This window comes from Cataglyphis hispanica, chromosome 20 (assembly GCF_021464435.1).
Source record: "Cataglyphis hispanica isolate Lineage 1 chromosome 20, ULB_Chis1_1.0, whole genome shotgun sequence".
NCBI lineage: Eukaryota > Metazoa > Arthropoda > Insecta > Hymenoptera > Formicidae > Cataglyphis > Cataglyphis hispanica.
The window spans coordinates 871,992-893,667 of NC_065973.1; the positions used below are offsets into that span (position 1 = coordinate 871,992).

General features: G+C 32.2%; 2 protein-coding genes across 4 annotated transcripts; one reads left to right on the top strand and one right to left on the bottom strand.

Moving 5' to 3' along the window:
* Window positions 1–1,641: 1,641 nt before the first annotated feature.
* LOC126856972 (ras-related protein Rap-2a) lies at window positions 1,642–7,587 on the bottom strand. The gene is made up of 2 exons (XM_050606023.1): window positions 6,955–7,587; window positions 1,642–6,739 (listed from the first exon to the last, which is right to left on the bottom strand). Exon 2 carries the CDS (start codon window positions 6,676–6,678, stop codon window positions 6,133–6,135), a length of 546 nt encoding a protein of 181 aa, XP_050461980.1. The 5' UTR covers window positions 6,679–6,739; window positions 6,955–7,587; the 3' UTR covers window positions 1,642–6,132.
* A 395-nt stretch (window positions 7,588–7,982) lies between these two features.
* Window positions 7,983–21,512, top strand: LOC126856959 (phospholipid scramblase 1-like). 3 transcript variants are annotated; one of them, XM_050606002.1, is made up of 8 exons: window positions 7,983–8,405; window positions 9,879–10,116; window positions 15,175–15,387; window positions 17,935–18,033; window positions 18,390–18,607; window positions 19,539–19,694; window positions 20,207–20,368; window positions 20,566–21,512. In XM_050606002.1, exons 3-8 carry the CDS (start codon window positions 15,279–15,281, stop codon window positions 20,593–20,595), a joined length of 774 nt encoding a protein of 257 aa, XP_050461959.1. In that variant the 5' UTR covers window positions 7,983–8,405; window positions 9,879–10,116; window positions 15,175–15,278; the 3' UTR covers window positions 20,596–21,512. The 3 variants fall into 3 exon arrangements, with proteins under 3 accessions (XP_050461959.1, XP_050461958.1, XP_050461960.1); XM_050606001.1 differs by lacking the exon at window positions 9,879–10,116 and having other exon boundaries at window positions 7,984–8,405; XM_050606003.1 differs by lacking the exons at window positions 7,983–8,405; window positions 9,879–10,116 and adding an exon at window positions 10,729–10,823.
* Window positions 21,513–21,676: the final 164 nt, after the last annotated feature.

Here is a 21,676-nt window from a genome sequence, read left to right on the forward strand (position 1 = left end):
TACCTTATTACACACACGCGTTAAGATATAATTTTTATTTTCTATATTTGGTAAAAAACTTACTTACTATAAATTTATTATTTACGTAGTATTTGATTATTTACATTGATAAAAAAAGTTTGCATTTTTTTTATCAATTTAAAAATCATGTATCTTGTAACCAATGTAATAATGAATTTTAATATTTGATTTTTTATCATTTTAACAATATTTTAATGATTTTCTAAAAATATTTTAATTTTAATCATTGACAAAATCTTTTCGAACATTTCTTCAAGCTCATATTGATGATTTTTCCGCGAAAAGAATGCTCGAAGAATGCTAGTTTTCCACAAAGACATGATTCTACCTCGTGTGTATCTAATGAATATTATATAATGAATATACGTAACGGGATGCACTGATAAATTAATGAAATACACGTGAAAAAAATGCGAAATGAAATATAAAAGGATTTTATTTTAAAACATATATATGTGATTGTTATTTTAATCAAGAGTCTCTTTCTCCTTAAATCACAAACGATATTAAATTTTTTTATCATCATACAAATCAAATTACGATTACTCATCTAATAAGTTCGATATCATTACAACGGAAATATTATTATGCTGCGCGAACAATTCGCACTTAAGAATAACTTAAACCGAATTCCCGTAAATAATTTAAGATTTAACATAACATACATTTAAGTGAAATTGCGATTTAAAGCAAAATCGTTCGAAAAAATAAAATTATAAGTATATTTTTAATTTAATTATAAGTATATAAGGCTATTTTTTTATCGCATGTCCAATCGGTAGTGAATTATTGTTTCGAAATTCTAACATTATCTTTGTGCGATAGCGCCAAATGCAATTGCAATAGTTAGTAAGTGGTAAAGAAAGAAGAAACTTGCGAATAAAGAGAAAAATGTGCACCAATCTCAACTCTAATTTAAATCTTTGTGAAACTAAAATATCTATATCTCGATAGGCACAGTTTTAGATCTGACTTTGATACTTTCGCAGCAAACGATAGAGGAAAATATCTTCGAGCGCTAAACAAAAATATCTCGTTAATCGAATAAAATAAAGAGAAAATCTCAGTAATCATTCGATGACACCGAGAAGTATTTAAAGAAATGCAACTGCAATTTATAAGTGCCTTGACTCATTCGTTCATGACTAGATTCCCATGCTGGTACTTCAACGTAAAAGCCTATTAAAACGATTGATATCCGTTTAGTTAAGTCGTTAAAAATGCTATCTTAAATATATTTTTTGATCGAAAATATTTTCAAATAATTTGGATAGAAAATAACTATTAGCAGAGAATTATTCGTTGTAGAAAAATACTTTATAATATCTTAAAATAATTATGAGAAGTAGACAATTTCTATTGTTATAGAAAAAAATGAAAAAAATTAACACAAAAATTACTACAAGCTAAAAAGCTTTATAAGAGTAATTTTGAAGCACACACACATTCTAGCTTTCATTTGCCCATATGAATGATTTTCCTATAATTATTATTATTACAATACATCATTTTGCACAAAGTGCACAAAAAAAGAGACTGCACTTGGTCTATTATGCACATTTTTCTTTTGTTTCGCTATAAGAGATATTCACTTCGAAATATTTCGTTTCCTCTGAAATGTTTCAAGATAATTAGCTTTTATTATGTATACTTCGACTCGCTATATAATATATATTTACAGATTCTTCACATTGTAAAAAATATATAACGTATTTCGTACTCAATATATCAGATACGCAGGTAGTAGTACTGAAAGGCCGATATACACATATCTAAATCGTGGTGTTTTTCTTTTTTTTTACTCTTTACTCCAATTATTAATTAATATATGTATGTGCGTGACCCAGTTGCATAACATGCGCACGTATCTCCAACTGTACGCGAATTGTTGCATTATACACATCTTTGTATATCGCGTTACGATTTTTCACGATGTTTCTTCGACACGTAGGAAGATAACTGATTCGCCGATCGTGAAATAAAATTTGAAGGAGAGAGAAACAATTCTGGTCCTTAGATGTATGATATGCTGGCCGCCGCCAGGTCTCCAGCGCAATCCTTTCTTGATGCTCTTCTCCGCCGATGATAGCTCCCCAAATAAAAATTATTTTATTATAATTTTATTATAATTAAAATTCGTTTCCTTATTATAGATCAATCCCTTGCGAGAAAATTTTTTAGACGCCGCTTTAAAAAAATAGCGCATGCAATCTTCAGAGTTAAATGCGCAAGGGACATATGGCGCGGATCTTTCTCTCTCTCCTTCTCATGCACAAATATATAAATAGATTTTTCAAGTATATCAAATACTTGGTGAGCTATCTAGGCAGACGACGGCCTTGTGCGTCCTTTGTGTTTCGTATGTATATGTAGGTATTATATGTAAAACAGAGAAGGCGAAAAACATAAGAAGTGTGCTACACAAGTCAGGTGACGTTGATTTTAAAACGCTTTACAAAGAGGCCCTTCGATCGAAGTCGAGAGAAAGGCTTCGATTATTGTTATTCGATATACAAAAGGTGCGGAGTTACGAATTATGTGAACAGCGAGACTAAAAATTTTCCACGAGACTATGACAAAGTAGTAGCTTAAAGCGAAATGTTCCTTTTTTTATCCTTCGTCTTTGGACTACGAACCACAAGATAATTCGCGACCGCAGTTTCCGGCGCCGGCCTCGTTAATCTCTCTTTTTTTTTAACACGCGAGGCTCTGGAAAAAAAGAAGAGTACAGAATGTGCTGGTCGAAGACTATCCTGATAGTGCTCTTTCACAATATTTAAAATTTCACACGTGTTCTCTCTCTGCAAAGTATATGAAAGATACTTCTTCCCAAAAATATCTAAGATCAATCTAACTACCAATCGTAGAAATACTGTACATCAGTTCATTCTTTCGTTTTTTTTTATTATTTTTTTAGCTCTTAATTTTTCCGCAATTTCCCTCGAAAAATCGGAAAATAATATTGCGCGTATACGATTCAAACGATACATGCATTAAAATCGTAAATTAGAATACAGAGGCTACGCAAATTATAAATACATCTTGTTGCAGAAACAAGACAATATCTTTCGGTAAAATCGGTCAAAGGATCACGAGTGATTCTCGTTTATCTTTCTACTTTACATTTAACTCTCGGATACAACGGTAGCCTGATGAAGGATTGTTTACAAATTTAAAAACAATTTAAATAATCGACAGATGCAAAGTAAATAACTCGTTGAATTTGAAAAAATCGTCAGAAAATAAGTATAAAGTTTATCTAAAAATTAAATTCTAGAAGTTTTTAGTTTCGGAGGACTTTGAGAATATCCTAAAAAAAAAAATAAGAATAATCCTTTTATGTATCCAAGGGTTAAATAGAACTGAATAGCATATGACTTTTGTTACGCTGTGTTTATCGCCGGAAACAATATTTAACATCAGATAATATAAATTGTGTGATCACATGAGAAATATTACACACACCTTTTATACTATTAAAGTTACTTGCAAAATTAGTTGAATGTTTTAGAAATTATATCAAAAAATTTATTGATATAAAAGAGAGAGAAAAATGGAAAAAAATTTGTATCGCTCTTGTATATTATGAAAAAAATGCAAAATATAATATAATAAATGTATATGTAAAAATATTGTTTATCGACAAAATTGCATAAAGAATAGATATAAAATTTACGATGTGAGAAATGTGCAAAGTATAATTTTAAAATAAAGCGTATAATTATACATAAGTATATAACAAGAAACATGATTATAAAAATTTATAAAATAAATTTTATAATCATATATCTCTTTTCAGAACTTTTTCATGTTTCAATCTGTCAATGTAGAGTAATTTCACATTTTTATAAGTAAAATAATAAATGTAATTTACAAAATTTTTAAAGCATTCAATCAATTTCGCGAGCAACTTACGAAAAGGAGAACCATTGTGTTCTAATTTCTTTTTACATGTTTTTTTTTTTTTGCATTCACAAAATCAACGATATTTCATACAGTTAGAGTCTAGGTTTTTTCTTTTCGAAAGCAATAAAAAGTATCGTAATTGCATTTTCAATTACATAATCATTTGATATTTTTATAAATATCTTTGTTCTCTTATTATGTAGACAATTTTTACTGAAGTATATTAAATTCTACAATTTTTCATGTACGGAGATATACAAATAATATTTCTCAAAAAACATTATAGAGATTCTGTTATTACGATACTTTTCACATTATGATAAATAGTAGCACGCATGTTACGATTTGCAGTTGAAGGGATCAGTGCGAATTCCCGCCATTTTTTTTTTTAAACTCTACTATGGATAAACTATTGTGCTCTGTCATAGGTGTGTAAAATCACTCGTTATAAAGTCGTCATCCTAGTAATCAGATCAAATGTGTAGTCTTGCGATTTATGCAGTACAAATTTCTTTTTACCGTACAAAGCTTACAAATTACGAGTTTAGATTGACATTGTTACATTAATAGCCTTACGAAATGGTCTTCTTAATTATTTCCATCATTGTGTCACAACAGTCTGCGATTTTGTTAGATTTTAATACATTAAAGGCAGTCTTTAACTTTTGGCCTTCAATTTATTAAAATTCAATTTTATAATCATACTACTACATTAGTTTATTCTGCTTCTCTCGCGCATTAGAGTTTACAAATACAGTATTGCGTTGTAACAGACATTAAAGCAAAACCAAAATAAGATATTAGTATTTGCTACACAACGGATCACAATAAATCTCACAACAGTTGGGTTATCCTTTAATTGTCAGAATGTCGCATATAAAACTGCATTCTTTTAATGTCCTTCCCTTTTTGCATACAATAAGATAGTTCAGTGTTAGGACTATACAATTGATATACAGGATGTTTTGATCTTTAAAATGAAATATATATTGGAATATTTGAAGAGATGTTTTAAAAAGAAATTATTTAAAGGAAAGGCAAATGTGATTATGATTAGAATGCCTCTCTAATTAAATAACTTTCTTTGAAACATCTTTTTGTATTTTTAAAAATGCAACAAAGATATTTCGAATTATTACATTAGACAAAACACACCCTGTACATTAATGTCTCTAACAATGTCTCATATAAAAACATTAAGGTAATATTTTGCTCTTTCGTTAATCAGCCTCCTTAGCTTAAATTAATATAGAACAATTGCACAGAGAAGAATGTATTCTCAAAACCGAATCACCTTTATCCTATTTTAATCAGAATTGTGTAACCTTCGCACTACTACTGCATGCAAATCATGCGATATATCATGTTAAACTTTTGCTCAAACTTAGTCCCTTATCGCTGAATCTATCACCATACCATAACGGTCGACAATCACAGTGATTCCTTCAAAGTCTGCGAGTATTTCCTCTTTTTTTCTTAGCACAGCACCCAGCCTCAATTTGTGAAACCTATGTGCGACGATTTAGTCTGAAATTGAGCAGAAAGCTGATATCGAGTTTGGTTTATGGTTTTCGACACCTCTTTTCTCGCGCGAGCGGAGTATTGGTCCTTTTGCTGAGGAAAAGCTACCTTTTGCTCGCTCTCTTTTTCTTAAATCTATATTATTTATATATATATATGTATATATATTACAATAATATTACATACAATAATACTATATTCGCGTATAATAAAATATCTATGTTTAACGGCCGTCATTCGCCGGACGGTCTTCGGAGTTAGAAAAGGAGAGAATCATAATCCCCCGTTGGAAAATTCATACAACGTTCGACATAAGTTAGCCTTGGTAGATGCGCAGCACATCGCGTAGAAATTTCCAGGTTGAAAAGATTTCCAAGATTGAAGAAAGATTTCCAGGCTGAAGAAATTTTCAGAACAAAGATCTTTCCAGGACAACATGCTGATGAAGTCTGCCCGAAAGCCACTGTACACTGTCTTCCCTTAATAGATTGCTGCCTCTCCGTTAACGGATCGAAAAAGAGCCGCGATGAGAAGTTCCAGAACAACCAAGAACGAAGCACGCCCATGAAGAGGAAAACAATGAGCTCTTCCTCATAACACACTGTACACACTCTATTATATTTTCCTTCACCTAGTTCGGTCCGTGGATAAATAATCCGGACCATTGGGGATTTTGATTAAGTATTAGAGGACGCTGCAGCAGCAGTATGTCTTCTTCTCCTTCTCGGGGCTGAAGTTCATCTCCCGCACGATCTCGGCGAACATCTCGTTGACATTGGTGCGATTCTTAGCGCTCGCCTCGACGAATGGGCAGCCCCAGAGTTGCGCGAGCTGGTGACCCTCCTCGGTGCCGACCTCCCGCTGATGCTCTAGATCAAGCTTGTTCGCCACCAGCAGCACAGGCACGCGCTCCGTGCCCTTGACCCGCGTAATAAGCTCCTTCATCGCCTTGATATCCTGGAAGGTCTGATGATTCGTCAGGCTGTAAACCACGACAAAGCCCTGACCGTTTTTGATGTAGAGATCGCGCATGGACGCGAACTGCTCGGTACCGGCGGTGTCGAGGATCTCGAGCACGCACGGCGAGTTGTCCACCTCGATCTCCTTGCGGTAGAAATCCTCGATCGTCGGATCGTACTTTTCCATGAAGCAGCCGGATACGAATTGTACGGTGAGCGCGCTCTTGCCCACCCCGCCCGAGCCGAGAACCACCACCTTGAACTCGCGCATCTCGTCGTCGTCGTCGTCGTCGGCTCCTCCGCGCCTCCTTCTACGCCGTCGCCTCCTCCTCCTCTTGGACGTGTCCAGGACCGCGCCGGGGTGTGGAGCGCCGTTTCACCCGAGATAGGCAGAGAGACACACACGCAGAGAGATGGAGGGAGAGAGAGAGAGAGAGAGAGAGAGAGAGAGAGATGATAGATAGAGAAAGAGAATATAGAATGGAATGAGACAGATTATCGCACCTTCTCTCACTACACAGAGTACACACTTGAGCACTTCACCTACCAGCTAGGCTAAAGAAGTGAGATTCCTCTTGTCGTCGTTGTCCTCGTCCTCGTCCTCCCGTTCTTCCTCGCCTCGTCGCGACGACAATCCGCGCCCGTCCTCCTCCGTCCGGCCGCGAACAAAGGCATCGACGACGTTACGCAGAGTCGGAACTGTCGAGCGAGAAGCGGCGAGACGGATCACGCGAATCGAGAATCGACTTGCGCCGCCTCGTTGCAAGACTGCCACGATATTATTACGGTAACGCGGCTACGCGAGGACATGACGACACTCGGACTCGACACCGCACGCTCTATACGAAGGCATGTACATACACGACGACGACACAGGCTCTCGTGCCTCTCACCCGTCTGTTCTGCCTGCCTGCCTGCCTGTCTGTGCCTGTGCCTGTCGTCTATCTCCTCTTCCTGTCCTCTCCTCTTCCGCCCTGCGTCCCTCTCCATCAACCCAACAGATCTGACGTGCGCGACACCGCCATCTTATCACCGATGCTAGACTTTTCTTCGAACGAACGTCACGTAGTCGATGATGGACCATGGACTACGCGCAAATACTAGATGTCATAAATGATTTTTTTGATTTTTCTCTCCACGCCTTTATTCCTTTATTGAGATGTTTGAATTCGCGATGGATGTCACGTTTTATTCTCGGATTTTTCGGGTCATATATGGTATGAATTTCTTTTGCTTTGTTTCAAAAAAATTTTATGCCGTAATTTACATAAATAATAACTTTTAAGAATAATTTGTATTGGTATATAAAATTTAATGTTGGATGATTCTTTTAATAATGATTTTATTTTGCTAATTAGGTTGCTATTGCATTTTCAATATTATTTAGAAGTGTGATCATATCGTATAATTGATAAAAAATTTTCAAAAAGTGATAGTAGATATGCTGAAAATATACTGTATAATTATCTTTTTTTCAATCTGTTTCATTGTCCTGAAAAAAGAGAGATAAAAAAGACTATCATTATATAAAACAATAATAAATTATATACCATGCACTGTCTATTATCTCATCAGGAAAAGCTTCAGGATGCATTCTCAGTAAAACGCGAGCTGATTGGTCGACCTGAAATCGGACCAATTATGGCGCAACTGTCAGGACGATCACGAATCGAATGTTTTGTTCTGTTCGGTTACACTTTTTACACTTGTCGCGTTTTCTTTTTCCTTTCGAAATACGAAGATGAATTAGATAGATAGGAAGGAAACTCGTTTCCATTTTGTACGTTAGTGACTTTTCCTCTTTTTTCCAAAGTTACAATACATGTCCGACGAGTGTAGAGCGAGGAGCGTACGTAGAAAGAACAGATCTGTGATGTTTGGAGAAGCGATCACGAGAAAGGGAAGGAGTCACCCTTCACCACCGGATGCGAGTGTCACTCTCTCTTATCTGCCAGACAGCGCTATCCACGACCTTGCCAACTCGTAAGGAGCAATCGAGTGAGTCGCATTTCGTTGATTTGTGTTGTACATACACATTGTACATATGATACTGTACATGTCGATGTCGCGTATGCTTTACTTTTGTAATTCACTAGGGTTATACTAGGCGTAAACAGTACCACGCACACTACGATAGCTCCAAAATGAATGAGAATTTTAAACGACTCAACTGTGCTCGTTGGCGATAGATAATCAATAAAAGTGTACAGTACTAGAAAATCGTAACTATATGTGTATATATATATATATATATAAACGGCATATTTTCTGCGGAATAAACAGGTTGATTGTTTCATTTAGAGAATATTGCACTAGTATAATTTTCTAAATACTACTTGAAGCATTGCGAGCTATGTACAAGCATGGGAGCATTAGAACAATGAGCGCTTTAATGACTAATTTGCACTGTGCAACTTGGGGTGCATCACAAATGAGAATTGTGACGTAAAGCTTTATGAAAACCATGCACGTAAGTTATTTCAATTTTAACATGACTTTTTTTTCATGAAAATATAAATATATTAAAAATCTAGAAAGATATCGCTATATGTATAATAATATATTTAATATATAATTTTTAATTTCTATTAAAAGAATATAAAGCTACATAGTAAAATATATAAGTCACAAATTAAACTGTACAATAGGATGCAAATGAGAGAGATCTCTAAGTCTCCGTATCGAATATCCTACTTTGATAGCTTTCGGCATAGACTGATGTATTTTTAGCCTAATCGCGAGCTACACTCGATTACTTTTTTCTCGATTAGCATATACGACTATCATAATCACCGAACGACTGATTCATCTCTCATATTACGAATTACTCCCCATGACGAATTCACGCTGATGAATAATTTCCACGATTGTCGGCCACGTGATAACGCAATCTCGTGCCATCAAGAAAGAGAGAGAGATAAAGATTAATCTATAACATTTTAATTAATGAGGTAATTTTTAATCGAATTTTTTCTTCATCTCTTCCTTCACTTGCAAGTATAGTAAGTTTTTAAATAATGGATTAAAACATTAATTCAAATATGATATGTCTTTAGATTTTTCTTTTTGTTAATTTTAGATTCTTTTATTATATAATATCATGTACATATAATTTATTTTAATCATATAATTTTGATTTATATGATTTATACGATTACTTTGATGTATTTAATAATTTTTAATAAATTAATCATGATTAATAAATAATAATTGCGAATTATTAATTATTATTCATGATAATTTTATTTTATTTATTATTTATTATCGTTTATTATATATATTTTTTATATTTTTATTTTTAGACGTTTTATTTGCTTTATTACTGATTATCGTGTTTCAGCGTGTGGTAGTACATCCTGCATTTTGCCTTTTAATCTCTTTTCTTCTCTTTCTCTCTTTCTCTCTTTCTCTCATTTCCTTCCCTTTCTACAATAGCTTATTCCGTTTTAAAATGTTGAAAACATGCAATAGATTGCAGGCTGAAGCGAAATTCGACGCGTGAAGTCACACGAGAATTGTTGTAAATCGGCATCTCGAAATAGGGCGACGAAAAATTGGCGGCGCTTAGCAAGACGGGAAGTTGGGGAACACGCGGCGCGGTGCCGCAAGACGAGACTCGTTTCCCGTTGTTTCGTTACCGGTTGCCCGTTAGTTCGTTCCGCCGCCCGGATCCCCGTTTTCGACGTCCGTTCACGCGCCATTCTTCCACGTGAGTGCAAAGATCGTGCTTCTAATCGCAAACGCGCGAATAATATATACGCACACATGTGTGCGTCGTTTGTAATATAGCGTTTTCGCATTATCCCCGATGATGCGACGAACTATCTATTGAATTTTCACGCGAGTACGTGTTTAAAATTAGAAACTTCTATTTGCAACACTCATATATACCTAATATACATTAATATTTATACATTAATATTTATATACAGTAATATACATTAATATTGAATAATAAAATATTAATTTAATATTAATATTACTCATTTTATTTATATTATTTTTATTATTATTATCTCACATCTAATTTAAATTATGAAAAGATTTTCTTATCAATTTGAAACCGACAAAGAGTACCGCTATCAAGGTTTTTACAGAGCTTTTAGATTTTTAAAGATAAAACTAATCATTGCTTTATAACTTATCGAAATCCAAGCTTACTGAATTATGTATCAATTTTAATAAGGTATTGACGTCAATGCGTTATTACGTGAAATTCTATTATTGCTGTTGATCAGTCATGAGCTTTGATTTCGAAACCATTTATCGTTAAAATACATCACAGTAAATGCTGACGATAAATATAGATCAGATGCTAAAGAGGCGCTCGAAAGAGCAACGTGTTGCTTCTTTTCGTTCGATCTTCTTATCGTAAAGCCGGAAGTGCACGTTATTACCGTACCTATCATGCTATAGGTGTGTACCATGTGTTCTTTTAAGTTTACGTATGTGTATGTGTGCATCTGTATATATGTATATACATAAAAAAACGAATAGGTGACAAACGATTGCAACTGCGCTTTCACATGACATTTTCATAGCAGCCAACTTTTTTTGCGAGAACCATGTCTCTCAAAATATCACAGATCAGGTCAGTTGGAATAATCGTGACATTAAAATAATAGAACGATGTGATAAGGTACATTTCCCCTCATATAAGTACTTCATTCAAGATTTTTAATTGTAATGCATTTTCTCTCTCTAATATAATTTTGATAATCGTTACTATACATTATATTACTTTATTTAAAAAAAAAAGAAAATTATTCAGATGTATTTTGCATTCACAGTCTTATATATATGTAATTTTATTCTACATTTTTGATTTGTTTTCGTGTGAAAAATCATTTTCTTTTTAAATAAAATGTTATAAAATAAAAACGAATACTTATGAGGGGTATATTTTAAAATTTGGACAATTTTTATGCTTGATTAGAGGAAGGAAAGAATCGGTTGCTCGGGGCGGCGAAAAAACGAAGGGTCGATCCTGATCCAGTCCCGCGACCTTGCGGTATGCGAGACGCAGTCTCTCCTCACACACATGAGAAACGAATGACATCATCATCGATGAAAGTGTACATAACTGAGCAATGCATCACACACTTTGCTCGGCCACTGTATGCCAGTGATCGAAGCGTTTGCTTAACTCGAGATCTTTCTCTTCGCCCGAATAAGAAATATGTCGAAAAGACATAATATCTTCATGAATGTCCAAAAATTTTTCAGATGTGTGCAAATATTTTTTTTTAAACACAAATTTTACAATAAGTTTAAAATCAATTTTTTTTTTAATGAAAATTTCATAAATGACTTTTATTGTTTATTGCAACCTCTCTTTTTAATTACAGTTATTTATTCAATTTAACTCTAATTATAAGTTTTTAATCTTTAATATAAAGCATCTTGCCATGAAATTTTAAACGAAATTTTTCTTATGATAAGATCAAATTTCAAAATTTGAGACAATTAAGATATTCCTTTGTTTCATCAGAATTTTTTGAGCTCCTGCAATCGTAAAAATTTTGAGTTGCATAACCGTATAAAATGTAATTGAAGTATAATTATATTTTGTGGCATATTTATGCGAGAATTACTTTAACAAATATCAAAAAAAAAAGATTGGAAAGTATTCTTAACATATATTTGACTGCGCGCGACAAGGCTTTCAGTTCTTCCACGTTTCGTAGATTGGGCACATTCAGCGAATTCCTATTTCCGAGATGCACAATTGCGATTCGTATCTCTCTTTCTTTCTCGCGGATTCCAATTACAGATACGCGCGAGGACATTATCGAGGCGTTCATTCATTGATAACGAGTGAGGTAATATAATAGTTTACCGGGTCACATTCACAATGACGATCGATGGACGCCTCGGAAAAGTTAAAGAGCGACTTTTAAGAGGGACTGAAGTGACTGGATGATTTAGTTTGAAAAGGGCATGAGTCACATGAATCTTGAATCGACTGATTTTTCGATATTCAAGGTATGCAGTTTGGATTGCGCACAAGAAGAACATATGTCAATATGGAGATAAAAATGTTTTGTTGAAATGAGGCTTTATAGCGAACAAAAGGAAGAGCATTGTCTCTGATATTGTTATTCTTAATTAGCATTAGATTTATCTAGAGAAACTTTCATATAGTACATTTATTTTGAATTATTATTGTATATCGTACTTCGTAAATTGCAAGAAAAAAAGTCTGTAAAAAATTTAGGATTAACAAAATTTATAAAATTGGAATATGTTATATTATATGTCTCGTGTATATCATACACACATACAAGAGAACGATATTAGACTCACGTTCAGAAAATCATGAAATCATGTAATTCGAAGAAATTGTATTGCTGATTTAGACATTTTTTAAAGAATGTTACTTCAATATATCTTGGTCTAAACTTTGACATTTGCATTCCATATAAAAGTATTAAATAAAGAGAATATTAAAATACCAAGATGGAATTTTTATTCCTCTTTTATTACTTATATTTATATTATTTATTTCATAGCTGTATTTCATTTTTTTTAAAGTTACAATTTATAAAATTTGTTGAAAAGTAATATATATAATTCAGAATTAGTAATTTAAAATATTCAAGATATATCTCTAAAAAGCTTCAAATATATGATATAATTTAAAATCGAATCAAAGTTAAATAGCTCTCCGGAAGTCAGTGTTGTGTCAGATATCGATTATTAAATATGAGCCCGATATACAAACACGGGTTTTGATTGCAGGCGTGTGACACCTTGTAAAAACTGTAACGATGAAAAAATCATTGAGGCCATACCCGCGCGCACACACATATGAAATGAATGTCGAACGAGGAAATCGTCAATTGGGCTTTATAAAACCTTTATTCAAGGCTGTTAAAAAGTAGTATGATCCGATATAATGCTCACGTGGGGCACGTCCAGTGATGTAGGCGACCTGGCGATTTTGTCTTGCTCCAGCGATTCGCGAGATGCAACGGAATTCCGTTATAATTCCGCTGCAAAAATAGCGTCTCGAATAAAAAACAAGAGATATTCTTGTAAATCGCAATTTTTTCTTATCTAGCTTATGAAAAATTTCATTTATATTCACAATTCATTTGTTTTCATGTACAAATTGATCTGTTTAGTATGTGTGTGAGAAATAATTAATAATTAAATGAATAATTTCAGTTTTATATAAAAATTTGGATTATACATACACACATATATATATATATATATATATATATATATACATATATATATATAAATAACAATGTAATATAAAATTCTAAATAATCATATATAATATCTAAAAATATTTTAATAAAATTATACGATCTTTTAATTAATACATTACTTATACGAATCTCAAATAAATTCTTCGATAAATATTGAAGAATAAACAATTAACTGAAGAAGATATTATAGAACAAATTCTTGATAATTCCGTAATCAGCTACTCTGTAAGACGAAAATCGATAATGGTCGTTGCACTCGTTTTTAAGCATTTAATCTCTGATTGCTTCTCGTAAATTCCACAATAATCAATGATTCTTTAGAATAAAATAATCTTATAACAACTAGACGATTTTATTTTTAAGAAATATACTCAATATTAAATGTGAATCTAAAGTAAAAATATAACAATTGCAGTGACATATTTAATATATTTCTTTTCTCTGTGAAACATTTTATTAAAAAATCCTAAGATTCCCTGATGATTTGATTTCTATGAATCATACGTGCTAAGAAAAAAATAAAAAAAATCCCATATTAAGAAGAATAAAAAGATCTTTCCTTTTCAGAGAATCATTTAAATAAAAAGACGCATTTACGATGGAATTCTGTCTCCGTGAATAATCAAGGAAGTCTTCCAAAAATAGCAGTCTCAGAGACTATGCCGTTACCGATTTAGGCGTAATAAAATCACGGAACAAAGGATGATTATCAATGACGAGAGAGAGAAAGTTTTATCAACGACGCGCGAGATCTTGTTGCTTCTATACATTCTATACATATACACGCCCGTATTATATGCATATATATGCGTTACAATGACCTTTAAGAAGCGAATACCCACCGCGAGCGGCGGGGACGATGACCCGCAACAATTTCAACAACGTAAACAGTATCGCGTATATTGCGAACGAGTATCATCGTATCGTACGTGAACAAGTAGCCTCCGTCATCGGTTGACTTGTTCGGGAACTAATACTTCCTGATGAATCTTCTCCGTCGGTAGAAGAGACGCAAACGCAACTATTTCCCAACTTTATTTTTTAGAATAGAGAATTTTATTTCCCAGGTGTTCACGCAATTATAAATCCATCGGAATTCTTTATAGGAAATTGTTACAAACTCCGTCTAAAATTTAGACTGTTAAAATAAAATCGCGGAAAATTTATATATATATATATATATATGTGTGTGTGTGTGTGTGTGTGTGTGTGTGTGTGTGTGTGTGTATAATGTAGATTAAATTCAAGCATTTGGATTTGAAAAAAGATTTAAACTTATTTTGTTAAATCAATAATTTGTATTATAAATGGTTACATTTAATTTGTTTATTCTTCATCTAAAAGAATATAAATTGTAGGTCGGAATATTTCTCTGCGTGAAATAATCATTTTTTAAATATTTTTTTTATTCTTGTGTAACTTTTTATATTTTATATTTCTTTATCACTTAAAATATTGTCTTTTGGATGTCTAATATTCTGTATGTTTAACGCACTGTTGCTTCTCTGACTCGCCTATATATTTTTACCTTTTCTTCGATTTTCCAGATAATTTCCTTCGGTGAAGCCCGTTTTGAAAGCCTGCTGGTCGACCAGAAAAGTTTTGTTTGCTTTCGGCGTGGGTAGGACGAGGGTGAGCCGGAAGAAGAAGAATGGACAATCAAAAGTATCCAGCACCGTATCCCCCGCTGCCGGGGGTGGGAATGCAACCGCCGGTTGTAACAGCACCGTTGCAACCAAATGCGCCAGTATTATCACCAGGTAAGAGCCAGAGATTATTCTTGATGTCCAAAGTTTTTTTTCTACTACTTCACACACAAAATTCGAGTTAAGTTTAAGCAGGAAAGTGAATGAATTACGGATGCACGTTATTATTTTATGATTCCTCTGCCGAAGTCAATTACGTCCCAAGATTTATGTATGTTGAGGATTTAATTAAATCGTGAAATGATTTTATTAAATCGTTCGAAAAATATGTTTCAATTAGTTGATTTCGACCAGATTAGATTCTGCATTATATATATATATATATATATATATATATATATATATATATATATATATGTAACTTTGAATAAAATGTAAGAGAATGAGAATCTTCTTCACTTAACGCTAATATTTAGGGTCAACCACGCGATGGTGGCAATTAATTTAGCCTGATTATCGCGTTTCTCTGCTCTCTTCCTTGCTTGAATCTAGATAAGGGAGAAAATTTAGTTGACCTGGCAATTCTTCGTCGTCGCTTAATAGAATTAACATTTCCTGGCGCCATTTTCAGATCAGTTAGCTAGCGTAAAAATAAAATCTTTTAAATTTTAAAGCGTTAAGGAACAAGAATGTTAGTTATTCGTTTATCGTTGATCTAAACTTGACTAAATTGATCGTCATTTTTGTACATCGTATCCGTACAATATTATTTTCAATTAAAGATTGCACAATTTATTATTAATTGTCATAAACGTGCTATTATCACGGAATGCACCTATCTCACGATTGCGCTTAATTACAGCAATTCTGATAAGAGGATATAATCCTTCCATCGGCAATCTCTTAATCCAGATATTGTTCTATAATTGTGGTTTGCCACGTGAAATTCGAGCATCGCTGTCTCGATGTGATCTCATGCGAACCGAGATAGAGGTACGATCTACGAACGATGTACGTAATATAATAGTTGACCACCGTTTGCCGAGAGCAATGATCAGTATAAAGTAGATAATGGTCGTTTGCGTTGTATATCATCGTCCAGACCATTGTATTCGTCGTTATCGTTCGTAACTGAAACGACGAAGCTGAATTTTCCGGCCTTCGGATGTATTGCGTTCCTCCCTCGCCGCGCGTGTTGTGCTCATGGTGATAAGATAGAAAGATAATTTTATCATATATTTGAACTGTGAAATATTCTGATAAGCAGTGACACGTGATATAATGCCATCGTTTGACGTCAGTATTTTATTTGTCTCTTACCTGTCTAGTTGAGAGAAATCGAGAGAAGAGGGAAAGAAAGAAAGTGAGAGAAAAACCGAGAAATTACGCGAGATCGATTATGTTATATGAATTGCTAGAATTAGTTAACGAAAAATTTTTGGGAATTAAATATCAAATCAATATCGAAATAAATAATCAAAAAAATATCGATCCCGTAAAAAAAATATAGATCTGCGCGACGTAACTCTAATGACGCATTGTTTTCTGAGTGTTTATCTTCTAAATGATAAATAGAAAAATAGAAAGAGTATACCGTGGAAAAGTTTTATCTCCTGCGCGTCTTGACGAGGGTGGAGAAGATTGTAAAGTAAATTCTGATAAATCGCAAACGCTGCTGAGAGATGTCTCGGATCGGAGTAACAATTATTTTCGCGAGATTATAACAATCGCGATCGGGAATGATGGATGACGGTGACAAGAAATTTCAAAAAATGACGTTAATCACGAGTTCTGAATTTAGAGTACAAAAACATTAAAATAGTGACCAGAATTGAACTAAAAAAAATCTGAAATCTAGTTTATAGAGAAAAATAATAGTGGCGAGAATCTTGAGCTAAAGGTTCTGTAGTTACTGATGTTATATTGTATCAGTGATTTTGTGGTAAATAATGTTATTTTGGATAAGTATCTGCGCTCTTTGATTTATTCCGTGGATAAAATTTGTATGGTAATAGTGATAATAACGCGATAATGAAATTTTCATAATAATAGTGACAGATAAATATTTCAATTTCGATTTCGATAAGCAATTATGCGGCATCTTATACGATGGAATCCGAATACTTCGAATCTTCGTGGAAAGTCAAAGTAAAATGGATTCGTAGACGGCTGAGAACTACCTTCCAAAACATGATGGCACGATATTACAAATCCAAGAGGAAGGGCTACACCAGATTTCTCACGGAAGAGGAACAGAGGTGCAGGACACATTTTTCGTATACATGCATTTCGCGATTTATTATATGCATCTATCGTGGACCACCTTGTATACATATATATGCTATACGTCACTTCAATCAATGCCAATTAATCTCATTATTAGAATAAAACTCATAAATCTATCAAAAATATTATTAGATTTTTTATCATTTCATTTACTTAATTCGATAAAGAATAAATACAAATTATATATAGATAATATTTTTTATGATTTTATAAATTTATTTATTACACTTACACGTTTATAATAATTTCTTGAGAATTATATGACTGTTTATACATTTCTCGGATCTTAAAAGATTTGTATCAAGTATTGTTATTTATGAATAGTAGGTCGAATCAACATCATCGAGCGTTGCTTATCGAGCGTTGCTCTTTCAGGTGGCTGGCTGCCGCCGAGTACGATATATCCACCCGGCTTGCAATACCTTATGGGGCTTGATTACCTTTTCGTGAACCAGAAAATTGAGTTGCTTCAAGGTGAGCACTTGGCTTTATTAGGAGATAAAAATAAAATGTTCTTCTTTGCGAGCGTGAGTATGTCTTCGAAATCTGCGAGACTCATCGAGAATAACATTCACGATTAACTCTTCGAGTAAACGGAATGATACATATATTTATTTCTCGCGATAGTAATAGTTTTTTTTTATATTTGTATGTATAATTAGCATAAATAATTATTATATATACAATTAAATTATTATATTTTCATTCTGAGAAAAATATTTACGGAAAATTATATTACATAATACAATTGCGATTTAGATAATAACTTATGTTTTATATTTTATGATATCATATGTACATTTTTCGTGTTATATTTTTTCGGATGGCAGCTTTTACCGGGTGGGAGACTAAGAATAGGTATTCTGTTACGGACATCCGCGGTGAACCAGTGTTTTACGTGGCCGAAGAATCGAACATCTGTTGGCGATTGTGCTTGGGCAAATACCGTTCCTGCGAATTCAGCATCTTCGATCGAGATCGACGGGAGGTCCTGCATATGATTCGTCCTTTTAGATGCGACAGTTGCTGCTGTCCCTGCTATTCACAGGTAGCTTACTTGAACCTCTACTGCGTCTATTATGACTATTTTTACAGGCTATTTTTACAGGGAGTATTCGAAAAAAATAATTAGGAGAAATTTTTCAGCTTTGTATTTTTAAGAGAAAGTTAAGATCAAAACTTGACTTTCTACAAAAAATCAACTGGTTTGATATCATTTATGAAAATCAGTTTAAAATGAATTATTGGATTTGAATACAATTACAATTACAATTATCTTCTCTTAATTTTTGCGAAAGCAATTACATTTATTAAAAGAAAAAAATTGTTTTGTATAAATTTGTATAAATTTATTGATGACTTTTGAGATTTATTTTTAGATATTCTTTAATTCTAAAATGTAAATAAGAAAAATAATGGAAATAATAATTTGAAGTCAATTTTTCTTTTAAAAAAAAATTGGTTGCTATTCTTCATAACAGCGAATTTTTAGATTAAATATTTTAAAAATTTTAAGAAAACGATATAAAATTCATGATTAATCTCAAATTTATCTATAAAATTCTCAGATATAAATAGAAGAAAGATAATATTAGAGATAACGATACTAAAAGTCTAAAAGCAAAATTTAGAAGCGAAATGAGAACTACTGGTCTGTATATGTCAAAGTTTCTTCACACGTGCAAGCCATCTGCCAGCTTTACCTTCGACAAAAATTCGCCCGCATCGCTAAAGAATCCGATCAATACGTTTTAAAGAGAAAATGACAATGTCGATTTATTGTTCAATCTTTATATTCGTTCTTCAAATAAATAAAACTTCTGATTATCGATAAAATTTAGTTTAAAAATCTAATTACTAGAATATTTAATTTAAAAAATGAATAATTAATTTATTTCCTATTATAACTAGCGTTTGGTTAATAGACGACTGAAATCTTGGAAGTTTATATTAGGAGATAATAATAAATAATTGTGTAGGTTTTAGAGGTTTATTCAGGAAACACTCTGCTAGGCAGCGTTACTCAAGAATGGAGTCTCTGGCGGCCAATATTCTATATTCGCAATGCATCCGGCCAACCGGTGTTAATGATAAAGGGACCAATTATCCGTTTCTGCGTTGAAGTAAATTTTAAGGTACTACATTTCAAATTTTATTAAGTTTGTGTTTTTTAATTGCTTGTAATCTCACGAAAATTTTAATTAATTGTTAAATCTATTATAATATATAATTATAATTAATATAAATAATTAAGTAAATCAATATTGATATGGGAATATAACGTTAAATATATGCATAATAAATGATTTAAGTAAAATCTAATAATGAATGAAAAATAACAATAAATTAATGTTAATGAAAATCATTAATTTCTATAATATAAATTATATATAAAGTTAACAATTTTATTTATATTATTATTATTATTATTATTACATTAAATATAGTTCTGTCTAAAATTAAAAGAATTAAAAGATTTTAAAAATTTATAAAACCAAGAGTCTCAATGAATGGGAATAAGGAAAAGGAACAGACAATACTTGTGAATGTAAATTTAGCGAGTATTTGATTATAATGAACATTTGCGATTAGAGTTATACAAAAAAGAATTAATTGTAAGATTTTTCGAATCTGATTAAATTTGCAGGTCAAATCCATAGATGGAAAACATCGCATCGGCATGATCCAGAAGCAATGGAGCGGTTTTGCTCGAGAGTTTTTTACCGTTTCTGATATGTTTGGCATTAACTTTCCGCGCGATCTCGACGTAAATATAAAGGCCGTGCTGCTGGGAGCAAGTCTTCTCATAGTGAGTATCACTTGTTAGAATACTACAAACGATTGATTGTTTGAAATAACAATATAAAAAGGGAAAAATGAATTAAATATCACGTGAAGAAGAAATATTAAAATTATAAAAAATAGTAATATATAAATATGATATGAAATTGTTATATATATTTTTAATATCTAACATATCCATTATAATATTCTTCGATGTTTCAGGATTTCATGTACTTCGAAAATCAGCAATAGTTAATTTGTCTTAATATTTAAGAGAAAAATAAAATGCGAGCGGCTTATATAAACTATATTTATACCATAAAAGATATTTTACGCGTTATAAAAAATGAAAACGAGCACATTCAGGGTAGAATCCTGAGCTACCAATCGTGAGCTGTGAGATAAGCTACATACATATATATTGCTATTCTATTTTTTAATCACTTTACAAATAGTTTTTGCTATTTGTATATATATAATGGGAATGTATATTAAACGCCAATTTACTCTGGTGAAAATGTAATCAAACTTATAATCGTTGCTGAAAGCAACGATAAAGTTTGATTTAGAGACGCTCTCTATTTTTTATAAACGTGTTAATAATCTGTGTATTTCCATTTAAATGATTACTTATTAATTTACAATATATCTACCGTTCTTTATTCTAAGTTGTCTTCCGAACAACGATAACAATGAATAATATAAATTATTATATTAATAAATAATAATTTCTATTCATTGTAAAACATAGAGTGTAAATTGCTTTCATATTTATCTTTCCTCGCACAACCAATATATTTTTACTCAAATATATCAAGATTCCACTCGTTTACCAAATGCAATTTTAGTTTGTGTAAATAATTTGTTGCTAGCTAATGTAATATTCATTAATGCAAATATTATTTGTAATTAATATTAAAATTTTATATATAAGAGTTAATATATAAAGCATGATTTGAATATTATAAATTATAATATTATATATAATAAGTGTTTAAATGTCGTCGATAATAATATACATATATTGCATCGATGTAATCTCATTGATTTTATAAAAATATTTTCTTACTCAATGACTGCACTTACCCAACTGCATATTAATATAATCGCGAATTTGTAAGAAAAAAACATGTTTGTGTTTGATCCAAATAAAATTTATATTAATTACAGATTTTTATGCACATGTTTACTTGTATTACTGAAATTCTCGATACAAATGCATCTATATTAATTTTGTTAATAATAGATAAATAAGAATATCTGTTACATATATATATATATATATATATATATATATATATATATATATATATATATGTATGTATGTATATAA

Excerpts from the sequence above, each read along its gene's own strand:
- LOC126856972 (XM_050606023.1), bottom strand. The coding sequence starts at position 6,678 with ATGCGCGAGTTCAAGGTGGTGGTTCTCGGCTCGGGCGGGGTGGGCAAG.
- LOC126856959 (XM_050606002.1), top strand. The coding sequence starts at position 15,279 with ATGGACAATCAAAAGTATCCAGCACCGTATCCCCCGCTGCCGGGGGTG. Across the intron at positions 18,034-18,389 it reads GAAAATTGAGTTGCTTCAAG|CTTTTACCGGGTGGGAGACT; the intron begins GTGAGCACTTGG and ends TTCGGATGGCAG. Across the intron at positions 18,608-19,538 it reads GCTGTCCCTGCTATTCACAG|GTTTTAGAGGTTTATTCAGG; the intron begins GTAGCTTACTTG and ends ATAATTGTGTAG.